Below are 21,051 nucleotides of genomic sequence, written 5' to 3' on the forward strand. Positions count from 1 at the left end.
ATACCCATGCCCTTACTTAGAACTGTTTATATTTCCAAATTACAACAACTTAGTTAACCTAATTTCCCAGCCCACAATAAATCAAAAATAGCAAATTACTGAAGGATGCATAGGTTACTTAAATACACTGAAAGATGTCAAGAGCAAAGCAAAAGCTCTTACAGCAAAGATGATGACACAAAATTAAAAAGCAGAAACAGAGAGGTGCCTGGGTGGCTCAGTCAGTTAAGCATCCAACTTTTGATAATGGCTCAGATCATGATCTCACGGTTTGTGAGATTCAGCTGCACTGTCAGTGTGGAGCCTGCTTAGGATTCTCTCCCTCTCTCTCTGCATCCCCCCCAAATAAACAAACATTTTTTAAAAAACAGAAACAGAAAACACAACAAATTTAGTGTAGAGGCAAGCAACTCTGCATACTTCAATCACTGAGGCACTCCCAGCTCAATGACTGACCTAGGTATATACCAGAACGTACAGTGTGGTTTTTTTCCGTCACACTGGACCAACTTTACAGTCCAAATACCTTGTTTAAGAAGACTAGGACATGTGAAATGTAACAACTGCCATTCAAACGGACTACAAAAAACATAACATCAGTCAAGTTAAAGAAGGAAATACACAGGCCTGGAAGTTTATACAACAAACTTTCAAGGACAAACAAATGACAATGTTACTATTTCACTTCATAATATATTATGGGTTTTTATTTTAAGTTTATTTATTTTGAGAGAGACAGAGCGCAGAGGAGGGGAAGAGAGAGAGGGAGAATCCCAAGATATGGGGCTCAAACTCACGAAACTGTAAGATAGTGACCTGAGCCGAAATCAGGAGTCAGATATTTAACCAACTGAGCCACTCATGTGCCCTGGTTCTTACTTAGTTTTATGGGTTTTTTAAAAATCTGGCTCTACTAGCATTTTGATCCACTTAATTATGTATTTTGTATTTTTAAACTTTAAAGGTGCAGCCCTTGGTTTGTGTTTTAACCTAATTCAAAACTATGACTGAAAAGAGTGGAACCACACTGGAAATGGTAGCAACACAGAATCCCACCGACCTGTTCTACCTCTCCTGGCCTGCAAGGGAGGTGCTGGAGAGGTCTACAAAAAACCCTAGTGTTCCCACCGATGAAACAGGCTAAAAATTACTGAGATTAGTATCAGAAATTAGAAATTAGAAAACAAAATTAGAAACCTGTCCTTTTGTAATTACCACTGTGAACAACTGATTCAACAAGGATTACCAACAACTGCTAAAAAATACTAAATGAAAGGTTCTGTGAAAGAGGACAGACCCACTGTCTCAAAGTATCATCCCACAGACTTCTCACTAATCACAAAGGGAGTGAGGTTCCTTTGCAAGAGAGACATGGCGGCCACCACCATAACCAAGTGATCAAACTCAGCTGATGGCACCAACATTGTATCTCTTGCTGCAGTAAGAAATGCCATCACCTATCAAGTATTCTTGCTAAAAATATTCAACCTGAGTCTGATTATGAGAAAGAAACTGGATGAATACAAAATGTGGGAGGGACATTCTACAGATCAAGTAGCCTGGGACCCTTCAAAAAAGTTAATGTCATAAAGACAAAAAGAAGGTAGGGGAATTGTTCTGGATTAAGAGAATATAAAGAGGCAGCAACCAATGCAATGCATGCACTTACTGAATCCTCAATCAAAAAGTAAAATAGCTATAAAAGAAATATTTGGAACTAGGGACAATCTAAACATGAACTATGTATACTAGATGATATTATAATATTATTAAATTTTAGGAGTGATATCGGTATTGTGATTATATAGACGATGACCTTATTTTTTTTTTTAATTTTTTTCAACATTTATTTATTTTTGAGAGAAAGACAGAGTGTGAGCAGCAGAGGGACAGAGAGAGAGGGAGACACACGATCCAGAGCAGGGTCCAGGCTCTGAGCTGTCAGCACAGAGCCCGACATGGGGTTCGAACCCACAGACCGCAAGATCGTGACCGGAGCCCAAGTCAGACACTTAACTGACTGAGCCACCCAGGTGCCCCACGACGATGACCTTGTTCTTAAAGAGATAAAAGCTGAAGGATCCAGAATCATGATGTCTACAACTTCAAGTGGTTCAGCAAAAATGGAAAAAGCATATATACATATGTGCTTGTGTGTACATATATGTTTGAGAAAGCAAATATAGCAAAATATCAAAAATGGTGACTCTACATAAAGGGTATGTGGATGTTTCCTCTACTATTCTTTCAACTCATTATGTTTGAATTATTTTGAAAATAACAACACTAAGAAGAAAAAAGGTCATTAACATCCCCTGAGCACACAGAGGAAGACCGTAGTATTATCCTCACTAAAATCACCTTGTAATTAAATATTCAAAGTACCATTCAAACATACATACAACTTTGGAACTCCAACCTGCCATTTTCAAACAGTGCTTTCTTCTCTGATACAAGACCTTTACCAAATCTGTGTGTATTTCTTGGAAAAGATGATATAAAAGACTGCCTGCACTCAAGTCAACTACTTAACAGGAAGAAGAAAACAGGTAAGGTTATTTCAGGTAACTAGTGAATGGAAAGATTTGGAAGACAAGAATATCTGTATGTTTCCTTACACAGCAGGTCAAAAAAACAGGAGCAATTAGGCATAGAACATTATGTAAGGCAATCATCTTACCTCCTAAAGCCTAGAATTAGGCTGCCTCTCAAAGAAGCAAATGAGAAAGGCAATGTATTCGATTCCACTGCAAAAGAAAGTGATCATCATTAAATCCCAGACCAAACCCAAAAAACTTAAAAATTATCACCTTATTTGGAAACACATTTATAGCAATACTTTTTCATTTTCATTTTGGAAATTGTTTTTAAAATGGAAATGTTCTGATACAAAATTAATTAGATGATGCAGTAATGTATACCTACAACATAAGCCATCCTTTAAAAACATTTTTATTCCATGTTCATGAATATATACAACTAATGAATTTGTGTTTTTTTGGTATAAATGGTAATAAGTAATCTACCAGCACACTGACAGTCAGTCTGGTACGCATGCCAAAACTGTACATTACTAGACAATGTGGCCCTACAAAGGAAGAAACTGTAACTACCCATAGGACTTCTGTCCTTCAAAGGAGAAAAGTTCTGGGGTACTTGGGTGGCTCAGTTGGTTAAGCGTCTGACTTCGGTTCAGGTCATGATCTCACGGTTCGTGGGTTTGAGCCCCGTGTCAGGCTCTGTGCTAACAGCTCAGAGCCTGGAGCCTGCTTCAGATTCTGTGTCTCCCTCCCTTTCTCTCCCTCTCTGCCTGTTCCCTGCTCAAATTCTGACTCTGTCCGTCTCGCGCACGCTTGCTCTCAAAAATAAACATTAAAAAAAAATGTAAGGAGAAAAGTTCTTTTCTCAGAGTAGCACTGGGTTCTGTAGAACCACTTACACTTTGTCATTCCATTTTCCACTATGATCAATATAACCTCATACACGTAAGAGTGACAGCCTAAAGTCATAAGTCTTCACCTCTGTTAGATAACTGATTTATATTCACCTTCCACTTATCTAAGTATTTGCTTGTTCTATTATTCATTTTATCATTTAACAATTTACATCTTTGTATGTTTCAATGATGACATCGTAAGCCTGATTGCCTTACCACATAAGGCCTGATTCTTCACATAACCCTTACTAGCAAGGGAGGAAATCAAAGTAGGTAACTCCTGAATTTATTTTTCCCTGCCACTGTATTAAAATGGTGCCATGTTGCAAGTAACTGATTTAATCTTTTCATACATAATGTGACTACTGAATGATCCAAGATGGACAGAATTAGAGAGGAGCTCATAGTCGAGGTAAATTCTGAAAACAGAATCAATAAATACAGTTTAGTGAAGATTAAGATACCTGGTTAACTTAAAAACAAAAACACAACTCATGGGAAAGTCACATAAGATTTTAAGAGTATTTGCCCATCTCTTCTAAACATGAATTAAAATTTAACTCACACACATAAGAAAACTATTTTAGATCAACTGTTATATCCTTCAACAGGGAATATAAGTTTCTCAATGGTTTTACACATAACTAAAAAATCTGAAAATCATTTTTTAAATGACCAGCATTTAGTCACTCAAGGAAGTTTTAAAGTGGACATAACTACATGCTTTTCAGCAACCTTTAATAAAACTGCTTGATGAAATTAATTTTCCACGCCTACAAACAAGTGGGGAAATGTTTCCTACTACTACACAAAGTGGATCAAGACAAGCCACTTATTCTTCTCTACTACTTGCTATTCCTTTTGATGTAGTAACCAAAAGTGCCTACCTCAGAGCTGCCTACAGGGAATACCAGCAATTATAGAACTAACTGCTTTTCAAAGACCTGTAAATCAAAGCAGGGAGGGGAGGGCACTGACAGGAGTGGCCTGAAGTACTTCTTAAGTTCCTAGAATTTTTCTTTTTCAAATTTAATAGCCTCTTGAAACGTTATTTTTACACTATTCACACTAGTATTTTACAGAATATTGTCAAGTTTTTATTCATTAAAAAGTGACCAGAAACATCTTAGCAAGATGAAAGCTGCCGACAAAACGCATCTAGTTTCCTTAGCAACAAATAAGTCTTAAAATCAGGTGGCTGACAACAAAGCGGAATGGATGCTACAGGGAAAAGGCAGCTCTCGTGTATACACCTCGTGCACCCAGATTCCTCTGCTAACACTTCTGTTTTTGACCTGTGAGGAAGGCAAATTTTTATATTATACTGAGTAGAAGGCAAAATCAATACCCTCAGATAGCAGCTAGCATTAACACCCAACCTTAAACTCAAATAACTACACCTCCAGGAGTCACCATTCTTCATACTCAATACCTTGCCTTTCCCTTATGATATTACGATGAACTATTTTCAATACCAGTAATATGGTTTTTACAATGTTTCCACCTATGCAATCTGGGTACACATTAATCCAAGATGGACTTCTAACATTTTAGGAGTATAGAAACTGATGTTTGTGCGTTTTCTTTTTAAACAGCATCTTTTTCACAGGATTAGAAAAATGGTCAAGTAATGTCATAGATAAGTTCAAAAATGAAAACTGTAAGAAATGTCTTATTCATCAAAATGTGGGTAGGGTGAAAGAATCAGGTCAAATGACACAATCTTGGTTCCGGCTCAATCACTAACTTTGACCAAATCATTTAACATCTCTGCCTTTCTTCACCCATCAGTGCAGGTAATTTTATTAACATGTGATGAACACTGTAAAGCACCGTAGCATTTGTTAAGTGTTTAGTAAACATCTGCTGTATTTTGGTTAATGGGGACTAGGAGATGGGCTTCATGGAACAGTGGCTATAATATGCATCAGTTTGGAAAACACTTTCAGAAACAATATCTCCTATGATTTTCACACTGACTTGCACAAGGCAGATAAGTAACACTATCCCCATTTCAAGAAATTGAAGCAAAAGGACTGTTCCAGGTCCCATAATCAGTGGCTTAATTATAAATAGAACCAAGTCTTCTGGGTCCTAACCTACTACCAAATAATCTCCAAGGTTCTTTTAACTTTAAAATTACTTCCAAATTGTCCATAAGTTAAACTCATAAACTGTCTTATCAATCTCGCTTAAGCAAAACATATTAAAAAAACACAGAAAGTTACCTTGACCTTCCCTGAGGTACGTATCAAGGGCATGAACTACCCTGTATGCCCTCAATAGTAACTGAAATCAATACCTGTCAAGTTTACAGCTAATGTTGCATACTTACAAAATGATAAAACATAGGATAAATTCCCAGTAACTGCTTCACTTCTGAATTCAGCTTGTGAAAATACATTATTTTCAGGTAGACATCCATTTTCCTAGGGATAAAGCATATTTCAATGATAACATGCCTCAGCTATAAATATGTTGATATGCCATTCAAATTTCCTGTTTTCCCATTTCTTTATATCAACACATTCTTTGATAATCCTTCACCCAAAACAATCATTTTCTAGAACAATACGTAAACTGAATAAATGAACTTTAACAAAACTATGAGATAGAGTTTCAACATTCCAAATTAAATACCTAATCTTCAAATTCAAATATGTGTTACCCTTAGGATGCCTTCCTTCCAGAAAGAATTTATTATTGAAGGCATGAGACCAATTCTCTCATTCATAACAAAAATTCAATGCACTTGGATTTAACACCAAATGGTGTTAAACAATTTAACACCAAATGGTTAATCATGTGGCCCAATGCCATCATTTGTTTAATAATTTAATATCTGAGCCAAAATTCAACTCCAATACATTTACTGACTCACTGTATACTAGCACAATATTGAAAGCAACCTAATCAATAATAAGCAATAACTAGAAATAAATTAAGGTATATCCATACAATAAAACAGCACTCAAGCATAAAAAAATAACTATTGGAATTACACACTGGAATAGAAAGTGCCAAGTGAAAAAAGTAGGTTGGGGAAGTAAGACCCTGTGGGGAAATGAATTTTTAAATATAAATTTTTTAACAGTAAAATATGTATACCACAGGCTCGAAATACTCTCCTAAATACTCAGGGAAGAGAGGTAAAGACACTTAAGATATAAACTCTGCCTTTAAAAGGACTGTAGTTATGTAATTATTTCAAAGAAAGAAAAGAACACTAAAATTATTAGAAAAATCTAGGCATTATGGGAATAACCACCTAGGAAACAGACCTTCTAAACAAAGTATTTCTTATTAAGGTGGCTGGTGCTCTGCCATAATGTTCCTAACTGCAGACCACTTTGTTCTGAAAACGCAAAGTACAGCCCTTGCTGATCCAATGCATTATCCAAGTCAATTACTTCATTTGCCCCTTCATAAATGCCTTGCCTCTTGTGACGGGAACAGGAATTACTGGGTAGGAAAATAATGCTTTGCAGTCAAACAAAAGATTATTTTAAAAAAAGAATAAGTGTACTATGTATGGTAAGTATACTAAGACTGTATTATGAAAATTCATATACAAGTGAAAAGTAATGGTCAAAAACTGAAAACTTGTAGTTACACTGTAAAGCAGGATTAAGGAGCGTCTAAATGTTTTATTTACATTTTTCTTGATATTGACATATTGCCTTTTAACACACAAGAAAATTGGTGTTTTACCTTTTCAAGTTTTTTAAGTTTAACCACTATAGATGTTACACTAACTGGTGTTTTTACAAAGCTTTTAGAAAATTGTATACAGACAATGACCATTTTTAGTACTAAGCTTAATGACTTTTCTTTTTTGGGGGTTACTACTAAACAATTAGGGAGGAAAGAAATCTCTTCAATTATGAACTTAAAACCACACTTACTTGTACTCACCTGCAAAACCCCACGAACTGACCTCACACTATCAAAGGAGGGAAACACGTAATTTATATAGGTCTCCTGATCAGGATTTACTCCCACTTCATTCATTGCTTTGAGAACTTCAATTATACCTATAAGATAAAATTTAGAAGCACAGAAATAAAATACTTGGAACAAATTAACAAAAGATCAGAAAGTTCAGTTTATTTACTTTCTGAATCATAATGTATGAAAGAATACTCATTTTGTCTAAAAAGAGAAAGCAGAGGGGCGCCTGGGTGGCGCAGTCGGTTAAGCGTCCGACTTCAGCCAGGTCACGATCTCGCGGTCCGTGAGTTCGAGCCCCGCGTCGGGCTCTGTGCCGACGGCTCAGAGCCTGGAGCCTGTTTCGGATTCTGTGTCTCCCTCTCTCTCTGCCCCTCCCCCGTTCATGCTCTGTCTCTCTCTGTCCCAAAAATAAATAAACGTTGAAAAAAAAAAAAAAATTAAAAAGAGAAAGCAGAAAAGCAAAAGAAGTGGGAAATACGATGACAAATCTATTAATCCAGTGGCAAGTACTAAGGGAATATCCCACAAATTATAACTGTAAGAAAATTTAAAACAATTGAAAAATAAGCCTAATACTTCTGGTATTATACAAATGAACACAGATCATAAAATAGCATTGCTATTACACAGCAGTGATGGATCAACACAATAAAACTTGACCAGAATAAACACTGCAGAGGGAAGGGATGAGCAGGGCACAGGGCGAGGGGATCTGTCAAGGACAAAAGTGTTCTCTCAAGCCCTTATATTAAAAATTCCCTAATTGTTAACTTTAAAAAATTTTTTTGAAGTTTTTATTTATTATTCTTGAGAGAGAGAGAGAGAGAGAACAAGTGAGCAAGCGAGCATGAGTGGGGTAGGGGCAGAGAGAGAATTCTAAGCAGGGTCCAAGCTGTCAGCTCAGAACCCAATGTGGGGCTTGAACTCACGAAACAGGAGATCATGACCTGAGCTGAGATCAAGAGTCAGACACTCAACCAACTGAACCACCCAGGCACCCCTTAACTTCCGATTTCCTATTTTATAGGAGTAAAAAGGAATAAGGAACAACAGATTCTAAGAAATTATTACCTCGATATAGTTAAAAATAAAAATCTACAAGATTGTTTCTCCCTTCTCCCACTTACAAAAAAAATCTTTTATTAACGTCTTAAAAGTCACTGCATGTTTTCCAAAGCTATAGTTAGGTTCAAATAATGCAAACAGATTCCTTTTTTTAAATTTATATTTTAATGTTTATTTATTTTTCAGATAATGCGAGAGACAGAGTGTAAGCAGCAGAGGGGAAGACAGAGGGAGACACAGAATCTGAAGCAGGCTCCAGGCTCTGAGCTGTCAGCCCAGAGCCCAACGTGGGGCTTAAACTCATAAACCGTGAGATAATGACCTGAGCGGAAGTCAGACACTTAACCAACTGAGCCACTCAGGCGCCCCCAAACTGATTTCTTTATACAAGACCAATTAATCTGGAAAATTACCAAACTACTCAGGTGTCACCTAACTTGACACACAGTTTAATAAAAGAAAGGACTCTTTAAAACTTATTTTCTTTAGTTTCATTACTTTCACATTAAAACTTCCCCTAAAGATCCCTGTGTTTGCCCTATCACATCATCTACAGAAAAATTACATTTCTACAGGGGCGCCTGGGTGGCTCAGTCGGTTGAGGGTCCAATTTCAGCTCAGGTCATGATCTTGCAGTCCGTCAGTTCATGCCCCATGTCAGACTCTGTGCTGACAGCTCGGAGCCTGGAACCTGCTTCAGATTCTGTGCCTCCCTCTCTCTCTGTCCCTCCCCATTCATGCTCTCTCTCTGTCAAAAATAAATAAACATTAAAAAAAATTTTTTTAATTACATTTCTACAAATTTGTTATATAATGTGCTCTAGCGCAATACTTGATTGTAAATTCCCACTGAGTACAGAAATGTATAGGCAAGTGTGACAACATTATGAATATCTGCACATTTATTTATTTTAATGTTTCTTTATTCTTGAGAGACAGACAGAGACAGAGTATGAGTGGGGAGGGTCAGAGAGACAGGGAGACACAGAATCTGAAGCAGGCTCCAGGCTCTGAGCTGTTAGCACAGAGCCTGATGTAGGGCTTGAACTCACAAACTGTGAGATCATGACCTGAGCCGAAGTTGGACACTTAAGCGACTAAGCCACCCAGGCACCCTGCACAATTCTTTTAGATAAAATTCAGATTATTATTCAGATTAAACAGTTTATTATACTTAAAATCACCTAATGATCTTCAAAACCTTAAATATTTAAACGTATTTTTTAAGATACAAATACAATACTTAAAAAACCCTCAAGGTAAAGCATGTGCTTAGTTCTAAGTTTAGGAGAACATGCATGCTGGTCCATAGAGCACACAACAGGCATAACAATATTTGTAAGCAAAATTTAGGAGAAGTATTCCTCTAACAATTCACTAGGAATTACTACTAGTAACATTGATAACTATCATAAAAAATGGCAAATCACACTATGCTCTTCTTTACATGCAAAGATTACTAAGCACTTGAGAGGAGGGCATAGCTAGTTGCCTTTCAATTGCTAGTAACAGACTTGTGCTAATCTAATGTCCTCAATGTCCTTTCTCACCAACAGGGATTGCTTTCATGACCACGGTTTAAAGTAAATAACTAAGTTTCTAGTAAGACTCTCCAACAAAATGACAAAACAAAAACAAGTTCAAAGTTTAAAGAGACCTTTAAGTTTAAAGAGCTTTCTACCCTGTTCTGGCACTTAATTCTAGTGTAAATCTGAGCAAATAACTTCCCCTCTCTGAGCCATAATTTCTTTTTTTTTTTAATTTTTTAATGTTTATTTATTTTTGACAGAGAGACAGAGCATGAGTGGGGGAGGGGCAGAGAGAGGGAGACACAGAATCTGAAGTAGGCTCCAGGCTCTGAGCTGTACGCACAGAGCCCGATGTGGGGCTCAAACTCATGGACCGCAAGATCATGACCTGAGCCAAAGTCGGACGGTTAACTAACTGAGCCACCCAGGCGCCCCTCTGAGCCATAATTTCTTAGCTTACACATTAGAAATAACAATATGCCAGGAACCATGCCTTTTAGACACTTCATCAAAAAACACTTGGCTTAATCCTTCCTAACTACCATCCTTGTTAGATTCAGCAAATTGATATGTGTCAAGGCACTCAATGAAGGGAAAATTTTTCTGACTTATAGAGTCTAGGCCTAGTGAATAAATAGAAACGGTATCAAGAACTGTAAGTACTACCCACAGGCATGGAAGAAATTCTTGTGGTCTAGGCCTAGAGGAAGACTGAGAACAGGAAAAAGAGAACACACTGAACAGAAAGAATCCTAGTACTTAGTTTTGATCAATTTATCAACAGCTGACTCCTGAACAACATGGGTTAGGGGCGCTGGCTCCAGTGCAATTGAAAATCCGCACATAACTTCTGAGTCTCTAAAAACTTAACTACTAACAGCCTAATGATGACCAGAAGCCTTATCAAAAACAATCAATTAGTACATTATTTTGTATGTGCTATGTATTAAATACTGTATTCTTACAATAAAGTAACCTAGAGAAAAAAATGTTATACAGAAAGTGTAAGTTCTCTCTCTCCCTCTCTCAAAAGAAAGAAAGAAAGAAAGAAAGAAAGAAAGAAAGAAAGAAAGAAAAGAAGGGGCTCAGTTAAGCATCCAACTCTTGATTTTGGCTCAGGACATGTTCTCACGGTTCTCTCACGGTTCATGAGATCAAGCCCCGCGTCCAGACAATGCAGAGCCTCCTTGGGATTCCTGCTCTCCCTCTCTCTCTCTGCCCCTCCCCCGCTCACATGCACATTCTCTCTCAAAATACTAAAAAATAAACTCAAAAAAAGAAAAAAAAATCGTTAAGGAAGAGAAAATACATTTTCAATACTGTATTTATTTAAAAAATCCGGGGGTGCCTGGGTGGCTCAGTCAGTTGGGTATCTGACTTCGGCTCAGGTCATGATCTCACAGTTCGTGAGTTTGAGCCCTGTGTCAGGCTCTGTGCTGACAACTCGGAGCCTGGAGCCTACTCCGGATTCTGTGTCTCTCTCTCTCTCTCTCTCTCTCTCTCTCTCTCTCTCTGCCTCACCCCTGCTTGCTGTCTCTCCGAACTGAATTAACATTTAAAAAAAATTTTTTTTAATAAATAAATAAATAAATAAATAATAAAAATAAAAAATCCATGTTTATGGGAACCTATGCAGTTCAAACCTGTTACCTGTATTTTCAGGGGCCAAGTGTATTAACAAGGCTTTCGACTCAGTCTACTGGGGGCGGGGGGGTGTACTTCTCTATGTAAATAAAGCTGGAAATGTCTTCAGAAGTCAATCTTTATTTTAACCAAAGTGTTAAACTGAATGATTTCTCTAAGATCAAAGGCATATCTTGAATAAGAAACCAAGTCTCCTAGGGCAGGTGGGTAGCTCAGGCAGTTGAGCATACAACTCTTAATTTTGGCTCAGGTCATGACCTCACAGTTTGTGGGTTTGAGCCTCATGTCAGGCTCTGCGCTGACAGTACAGAACCTGTTTGGGATTCTCTCTCTCCCTCTCTCTCTGTCCCTCTCCAGGTCGCATTCCCTCTCTCTCTCAAAATAAATAAATAAACATTAAAAAAAAAAAAAGTTTCCTAATTGCTGGCAGGTGCTCATAACACCACAAAACTGCAAAAACCTACACTTTATCCTGGAATCAGAAGAACGTGGGATCAAGTCCTTGCTCTGTCACCAAAAACTGATTTTTAGCAGTTCTTCGTCTATAAGAATGATGATAATAAAACTTTGCACTTAGCTCTCAAGGTGGTCATTTAAATTAAAGGAAAAAATGTGTGAAACCCTAAAAATACTAAATAAATGTTACTAGTAACAATAATGATTTCATTTTTTTAGCTGTCTTAAAATACCCTAGTAATTTTTTAAATTTTCTTAGTGATACACAGAGTAAATGCAGAATAATGTAACTATATATTTGATTTTCTGATGTCTGAAAATAGACCAACAAATTGAATGTAAACAGAAGATTCTTATTTCTGTACAAAACACTTCACTCTGATATCTAGGATCCAAAGACATTTTATTCTCTTAACTCATTGTTCTTCCAAAAGGTACATTAGGGGGAGGAGTGTATTCTGCTCATTTAGAGGATGTGTGATGCCAGCATTTTTTAACATGTATTTTTCTAACTGAAATTAAAGTTGGTTTAAGAAAACCCAGGTCCAGGGGCACCTGGGTGGCTCAGTCGGTTAAGCGTCCGACTTCGGCTCAGGTCATGATCTCGCGGTCCGTGAGTTCGAGCCCCGTGTCGGGCTCTGTGCTGACAGCTCAGAGCCTGGAGCCTGTTTCAGATTCTGTGTCTCCCTCTCTCTCTGACCCTCCCCCGTTCATGCTCTGTCTCAAAAATAAATAAACATTAAAAAAAAATTTTTTTTTTTTTAAAAAGAAAACCCAGGTCCACACCTGCCTGATCAGTTAAGTTCAGTCGCTCCCTTAGGCATTCTGAGGGAGGATACAAAGATATTCACTTCAATAATTACAGTCCGATGGGAGGACAGAAAAACTTATCAATAAGGAGAAAAACACATGATTGATCTCACATACCCACTTACCTCCTCCTAAAAAATACAATTCATGTATTTTTTTAATTTTTTAAATATTTATTTATGTATTTTGAGAGAGAGGGGACAGCAGGGGGGGAGGAGGAAAGAGAGAATCCCAAGCAGGTGCCTTCATATTTCTCTTTTACTTATTTTTACTTTTATCTTTTTTTAAAAATTTTTTCTACGTTTATTCATTTATTTTGAGAGAGAGAGAGAGAGCACGAGTTGGGGAGGGGCAGAGAGAGAGGTGAGAGTGAGAATCCCAAACAGTCTCCATGCTGCCAGCACAGAGCCCAACACAGGGCTTGAACCCATGAACCGAACCATGAGATCATGACCTGAGCCGAAGTCAGATGCTTAACCAACTGAGCCACCTAGGTGCCCCTCGTATTTTTCTTTTAAATAAAAAGATTAAAATAATCATATATTAACCTAGGGAAACATAGATTCCAAACCTCTGTGAACTTAGAAAATTGAACTAAGACTAAGCAATCGAATACAAATATTTAAGGAGCACCTGATGGCTCAGTCGGTTGAGCCACCAACTCTTGATTTTGGCTCAGGTCACAATCTCACAGTTGTGAGATCTGAGCCCTCAGCAGGGCTCCGTGCTGGGCATGGAGCCTGCTTAAGATTCTCTCTCCCTTTCCCTCTGTCCCTCCCCCACTTGTGCACGTGCTCTCTCTCTCTCTCTCTCAAAAAAAAAAAAAATTTTTTTTCAAAGATAGTCACGACAAAGTTTATGAATCCAGAGGAAAGCCTCCATTCAAAAAGCTTTGTAGAATTAAAATAGTTTATACTTTTGGGAAAGATAAATGGTTGATCTGAACAACTTCCACAAACTATGACCACTTACTCCATATGATTTTTGACTCTTATGTAGGGCACTCCCTCTACCAGAGGCAATATCTTATTTCTTGAAAAGTATTCTCTATTCAACCAACTTTATTCAATTGGCATTCAAGCTTCTGTATGGCCCCTTCCTTACAGATCTTATCCCTTCTATACTCTTAACTTTTCGGTTTTCTAAATATACTCAGGGATATAAATCCTCAATCATTTTGGGTTATTCCCTCTCATTCAGGCCAACTTGCTAAAATTCTAAGTGGTGACTTTTCCATTTGTGTCACAGAGAAAAATACTAGTAAGATGAGCTATAAGGAAATCACTGTGAGAATCTTCCTTAGGGGTTGGTGATGGCTGAACTGGCAGCCAGAAATATTCTAGAATTCAATAATAGTATGAATGATCGTAGTATCGTGGAAAACTCTTGCTTCAGTTTGATCTGATCTCTAAATACCTTTCTTTGATTTCATGAAGGGTTTTATCTATTCCTTATGAAATGCTCCTCTACATCTTCCAACACTACAGCTGTTATTTTCTTCTGTTCTTTCTACCAGTTTATATAGGACATTTTCCTGGACAAGAACAAGTTCATTGCACTGATAAAAATGTGACCTTCTTACCTGACCCTGAAGAAACCATACAAAGTATGTATAGCCATTTTGTTGTCACATGAAGGACAACTGGAGAACACATACTTTACTATATTTCTGGACCTCCCACAAAGGGAGAAACTAGTTTTTAAAAACTGTAACACAACTGACAGTATCTTGTACCTCAAGTTACCTTTCTCAGCTTTTTAAATGTTTTTGCAGATAAAACCATCACTGATCAAAAAACTTATACCACTTTTTTAAATGTCCTAATGTAAAAACTGGCATCTAACTTTTAGTTAATAGCTAAGAATTTTATAAAATAAACACAGCATAACACTTACAAATGTCTAATACGGAGGTGTTATGATATTTAAAAAGAGTGTTTAAAATAGAACAGAAATCCTCAGTTCTAAGCCCAGCAGCACTGACAGCTAGGTGTAGAACCCAAGGTCAGTCATGGAATCTCTCTGCTGCTCTCAGTTACTTCGTTAATATAAAGCAGTCTTTCAACAAGGCACCTTTGTGATCTGAATTATAAGCTTCTAAGAGAGGATGGATTGAAGATAAAGCCCATTTTTCTACTAGTCTGAGCTACAACTATCAAAAGAAATCACCTGAATTCTTCTATGCTTACTAAGTTGTTAAAGTGTGGTAACCAATTCAAGTGTAGGCACACTGATACGGTTGAAGAAAGCAAATTTTCCTGATGAACAAACAAACATTTCAACAGGGGTATTTTCTTATCTGTGTAGAGGTGGACAATATGAATATGCCCGAAGATTTTCATGGAATGATGTAAATTTTCTCTGGTTCAAAATACTGTGTTAAAGGTTACTTCTTGCGAGCTTTCAGAACTGGAGGATGTGCAAAGAGTTAATCAACTAGCATACTGTTTTCATGAAGATTTTTCTAAAAAGGATTTTGAGACTTTTATAGCCAGAAACAATTAGGGAATACTTGTTTCACTATTTCCTTTAGACCAGAAGACGACTATATTTAAAATAAAATTGCAATATGAAAGTCTGCTAAAAGCACTTTTTTTGTTGTTTGTGCATTTTGTTTGTCACCCAGTGTCATACTAACAACTCTGCATCTCATTCTAAAGCACATTATACTGCGAGATAAAATGAAAAAGACCATTTTTTGTTTCCCCAAGGGGGAAGTACTTCTGTTAAAAGCATCTTTTTATGAGACTACTCTTTCTGAATTACCAATAATGCAAACCAAAGAATTAGATACTGTACTCTAAAATTTAATATTTGTTCAATTCTTATTCATATCCTATAGGTATCCCATTTGTACAAGGAAAAAGTATGCTAAATGCGTAAGCGTACTTAAGAACCTGAGAGATTGAACATTTCTGTCCTTCAATCAGCAGGCTGTCAGGTCATGAGCACTCATTTTGCAATAAAAGTTTTCCTGCCTTTCCTATTATGTAACTCAGCTCAGTTAAGGAGACTGGTCCACAAAGAAAATGGCTTGATTATGTATAACTTTATCTTGAATAAGGCTAGACAAATTAATTTTGAACGGTATATGTAAAATCAAAAACTAAGGAGTTTTTCGAAAAACTTAAAAATAAAAAACTGTTTAAAACTACACTCATAAGTCTGAATATCAAGATCAGAGACGAAGTCAGAATGAAATTAAGACGAAAGAAATCCACTATGTTTTTAAAAATGCTTACCCAATTCTTGACTCTGACTGCAATCAATTCTATTTTCTCAGAAGGTCTACTACTCAGAGAGAAGTTTGCCTTCCCAAAGAATCCAACTAGATGTGTGTAGAAACTTACACTGGATCTCTGGACCATTATGAATCTGTAAAAGGCAAAACCTAACCTTGAACATTTTTCTCCTTCTGATGTCCAGCTAGCAATGGCCAGAAATAATGAGTTCTGACAGGAAAACCTTCTTCCTTCAGAGCCTTCATTAGAGCTTTTGCCAAATCTGAAAGAGATATCATAAAATATTACAAAGCTACTTCAGCAAAACTTATTTATGTCAGTTTTAATGATGAGAATATCATACCACTTTTATTGGCTTGTAATGCGCAGTGGAGTGTGAACTGCAAAGGAGATGTATGCATCTGGGATTCCTTTAACTGCTTGCAGTAATCTTTCAGCTTCTCTGCAGGCTAGGGGGAAAAGGTACCACACATCAGCCGGGTCTGCAAATATCCTACCATTTGACCTTCTGCAGATATGCTACCACTCCTGGAATGAAAAATTTCAACCTCTCGTCCTCTTTCTAACTGATAAACTTATAACACAGAAACAAAGTTTTCATAATGTTTGTAATTGGTCTCATCTCACAGTATGTTCTTCTACTTTATAGACTCTTATTTCACTGCCTATTACACTGTCAATAAAGTAAAAACAGACAGGATACCGTATTCATAGTCACACAGTGTCGTAAAAAGAAACTGCCAAAGTCATTCAGATTGTCTTCCCTTGATACAGGACATGCTAATAAAATTTGGAATGCTGTATCTTCCAATTTTTCAGTGACTAAAAGCAGAATAAGGTTCATTGCATCTGGGAAGAAAAGAAAAGAAGACATATTCTGTTACTGAATTGAATAATATTTTTACACTGCAGCCACTCTGAAAGACAAACTTATGAACTACAAAAGCCAAAAGGACATATCTCCCTAGATAACAGTGAAACACTTCCAAATCAAAACATTCCCATCTGCTCATTAACTCAAGTTGTTTAGTTCATTAATCTGACTTCTAAGAGTCCTGTGTTCATGTACTACAATCCCCTATCGTTAGAGAATGCCCTTTCCATCATGTAAGAATAGTAATTCAGATTTTTAGAAAAATCATAAAAATAAATTTTTAAAAACTACCTGGAATATATCTTCTTTCATATGTAATTTTTTCCAAAATTTCTGGGACATATTGAGAATACCCAGCTTTACTGAAACTAAAAATAATTTGCAATAAATCACGGTCCATAAGGTAAAGATCAGACTTCTTCACCTTCTCCAGAGTCTGTAGACAGTTTCAGAAATTAGAAGAACGAGTTAGAAACCAGTATTTTTAAATTATAGCCAAATAAATTAAAATACCAAAATTTAAAAAATTAGGAACATACACCGTCTAAAGGTTTAGGGCTTATATTATAAAACAGAAAACATTACATTTCATCAATAACTAAGATCAACACCAAGGTACCAAACTTTAAAAATTCTCCATCAATACTAATGTCTACAAGAAATACCTTTAACAACAGATATAAGCTACACTTTTCTGCTTCATGCAAAACATAACACAAGCTCACACAAATGATTTTTTTATATGCAATAGTTTTAAAGTATTATTTACATGACATAAGACATACCTGGTTAACATGATCAATGTCACCCTTTTCAGCATATGCATTCAATAATGCTAAGTATGTGTCTGGACCAGGCTCAATTCCAGCCTCTCTCATCACTGTGAGAATATTTTCTGCATTCTCTATATCTCTGGAAGTTATTCAAAGAAAACAGAACAGATTATTATAATACTGGCAAATATAATACCATCATTCTAAAATATATTAGCCTGTACTTATTAAAATTAACAACTCTTATAAACCATTTAGCAAAGGACATCAGAAAAGAGCAAATACACATGAAACCAGCTATAGGTTTCTGAAACAACAAAAATAATAAATGTTCCAAATTTTTACAGGTAACTTTTCCGAAAGAGAAACCAAACTGCATAATAATCACATAGACCTTAAATTAATGTGCCCTCTTTCATCAAGTGTGCTATCACTCAAATTTACCTTTTTAGGGAAGAATAATATTTAATAAATTATTCTTCAAAAATAAAACTGTTTTCCAAGATCATCAAGAGGGCAGTTAAAATACAAAGTCAAGGGCGCCTGGGTGGCTCAGTCGGTTGAGCGTCCGACTTCAGCTCAGGTCATGATCTCACAGTTTGTGAGTTCGAGCCCCGCGTTGGGGCCTGTGCTGACAGCTCGGAGCCTAGAGCCTGCTTCGGATTCTGTGTCTCCCTCTCTCTCTGCCCCTCCCCCATGCATGCTCTGTCTCTCTCCCTGTCAAAAATAAATAAAAATTTAAAAACAAACAAACAAAAAGTCAACTAGTTTGGATCAGGCCCAATTTTTAAAATTGAATTATTTTCAAATAAAAGTTTTATGAAACAGATAAATTTAAGAATAAGTTCTTAAAAAAACTGCATGTTCGGGGCGCCTGGGTCGTGCAGTCGGTTAAGCGTCCGACTTCAGCCAGGTCACGATCTCGCGGTCCGTGAGTTCGAGCCCCGCGTCGGGCTCTGGGCTGATGGCTCAGAGCTTGGAGCCTGTTTCCGATTCTGTATCTCCCTCTCTCTCTGCCCCTCCCCCGTTCATGCTCTGTCTCTCTCTGTCCCCAAAAAAATAAATAAACGTTGAAAAAAAAAATTTTTTTTTTTAAAAATTGTATGTTCTACTTCACATGTCAAAATTTTTGAGGGGTTAGATAAACATGGTTTAAGAATTTTCTACAATAATTTCCTATAATTTAAACCTCACTCGAGAACAGAACCTTAAGTTGAACATTACCCGGCTCTTGCATGCCCTGTAACAAGAGCACTGAAAACTGCCTCCGTGATTGGCAGGTCCTTAGTTTTCATAAATCCAAGAATCTTGCTGCAATAAAAGAGAAATGAAAATACTTTTTGGAAATATACATCAGAACCACCTTTTACAACATACAAACACAAAATCTCACTCCCTCAAATTATATCAATTATATCAAATTATAGATCTTGAACTACCCTTGGTAAAAATAGCAGGTAAATTTTTAAAATTTGATTGTTTCTTCTATACTAATTAACCTTTAAAAAGCCTATAAAGTTTAATAAAAATACATTCAATTAAAAATGAATTATACATTTCAATTTATTCCTTATTTTCTAAAGCTGCCATCCAAAAGTAGTAGTAAATTTTACAGAGAAATAAACGTCACAACTGATTTTATATGAATCAGCAAGATAGAATATTGCAAGTTTTATAACTGAATACAGTTTAAATGGCTAAGAACATTTCCTTTAGGAAATAATCAATTTAAAAGGACTAAAGCCAACTTTATACACCTTAGCAATTTTAAGCCTCTGTTCCAGTAAATCAAAATTTTAATTAAAATAGCAATACTCATTTATCTTTCTCCTCTTACACAATTTTATATTTTATCTAAGTCATATTACCAAATTTGCTAGATTAAAATCCTTCTGAAATAATTTCCCTAAGAAGAAGCTTAAAAGAAAAAAAAAGACAAATGAACGTATCCTAGGTTTACAGGACTTAACAAATTTGTTTGCTTAAACATACATTTATAGAGCTCCATACCTGGCACCTTCAATATCTCCTACATTACAATAAGCTGCGATCAACCTCTGGTATGTCACCTGTCAATGAAACAGGCTAGTTAATATTTTTTTAAATACTATTTTTTTCCTGGGATTGAAAAAAAAAGTGATATAACCAATAAACATTTACGATAGCAGCTACCTACTCGATTTGGTTGAATGTTTGCTTCCTCCATTTTTGCCAAGAAGTCAGTTGGTGAAAATTTATATTCATTTTGAAGATAGACTTTAAGTAAAGCATTATAATGACTTACATCATACACAGTACCTACAAATAAAATTTAAATCAAATTTTTAGAAAAGGACCTAAATCATATTCTTTATCACAACTAAAATATGCATACTTAAATTTAACAAACAAAAGGGGTAAAATGGTCACTTCAGCATTTCACCCCATACTTAGGCCCAACTATACAGAAATCTTGTCAGAACAGAGCAAGTTAAGCATTTAAGACAGTAATTAACTGAATTACTATACAGTCACAAGTAACTGCTTATTCAGATGTTAAGATGTAAAGTGACAAAGATTTTCTTACTTATGAAGCATAATATCCCTTCCTGTTAGAAAATGTTGACAATATCTCTGTATTTAAAGTGACAAACATTTTTGATAGAAAGTAGTCCTTGCCAACAGAACAGACACACCAAGACGGACTGTGACTGCAGTTGTTCTATACAGGGAGGACTGTACTAGCAGACCTGGTTATTTACTCACCAGGCTACTCAGTGTTTGTTTGAAGGCTCCATTTCCAGTTAAGTTTCTAGTCTGCTATTGTTAATTACCCCTATTCCAAAGCTCTCTGTTTTCTTCCATGTCCTATCTTGCCTAAGGCCACATCAATCAAGGTAACCATTCAGCCTTCCTCAACCCACTGATGACATCTTGGTCATCGTATCAATCTAATGCTAATGTTTTACTAAATTTGCATGAATTAAATTTTATATCTAAACTGCCTGTAGCAACACAGGCCTCTGGTCAGTCAGTTTGAGATTCTAGACCACACAGCACTTATTCTATTAATATTTACTTTTATCTTACTAGACTTGTACATACTGTGCTATGTTTCAGAAACTGTGCTAAGTGCTCTGCATCTAGAGGCTCTGTTAGTCTTCACAACGCTTTGAGACGTACTCTTATCCCCATCTTATGCATGAGAAAAACTGACTCTTCCACTTGTCCAGGCCACATGGCTAGTAAGTGACCACAGATTTGAATGTAGGTGGTCTGCCCTGAGTGCCCA

At 36.5% G+C, this 21,051-nt stretch overlaps 1 protein-coding gene across 1 annotated transcript in view; it reads right to left on the reverse strand.

Annotated features, from left to right (window-relative positions):
• Positions 1-21,051, reverse strand: part of LRPPRC (leucine rich pentatricopeptide repeat containing) — a 112,509-nt gene that overhangs the window by 72,872 nt on the left and 18,586 nt on the right. Inside the window, exons 4-14 of the mRNA XM_030310509.1 lie at positions 19,957-20,078; positions 19,791-19,849; positions 19,005-19,091; positions 17,793-17,919; positions 17,299-17,443; positions 16,837-16,982; positions 16,477-16,582; positions 16,288-16,395; positions 7,352-7,470; positions 5,772-5,865; positions 2,681-2,747 (exon numbers count right to left, since the gene is read on the reverse strand). Coding sequence (XP_030166369.1) covers positions 2,681-2,747; positions 5,772-5,865; positions 7,352-7,470; positions 16,288-16,395; positions 16,477-16,582; positions 16,837-16,982; positions 17,299-17,443; positions 17,793-17,919; positions 19,005-19,091; positions 19,791-19,849; positions 19,957-20,078 — 1,180 coding nt within the window. The remainder of the gene's footprint in view (positions 1-2,680; positions 2,748-5,771; positions 5,866-7,351; positions 7,471-16,287; positions 16,396-16,476; positions 16,583-16,836; positions 16,983-17,298; positions 17,444-17,792; positions 17,920-19,004; positions 19,092-19,790; positions 19,850-19,956; positions 20,079-21,051) is intronic.

This window comes from Lynx canadensis, chromosome A3 (assembly GCF_007474595.2).
Source record: "Lynx canadensis isolate LIC74 chromosome A3, mLynCan4.pri.v2, whole genome shotgun sequence".
In the NCBI taxonomy this organism is placed as follows: Eukaryota; Metazoa; Chordata; class Mammalia; order Carnivora; family Felidae; genus Lynx; species Lynx canadensis.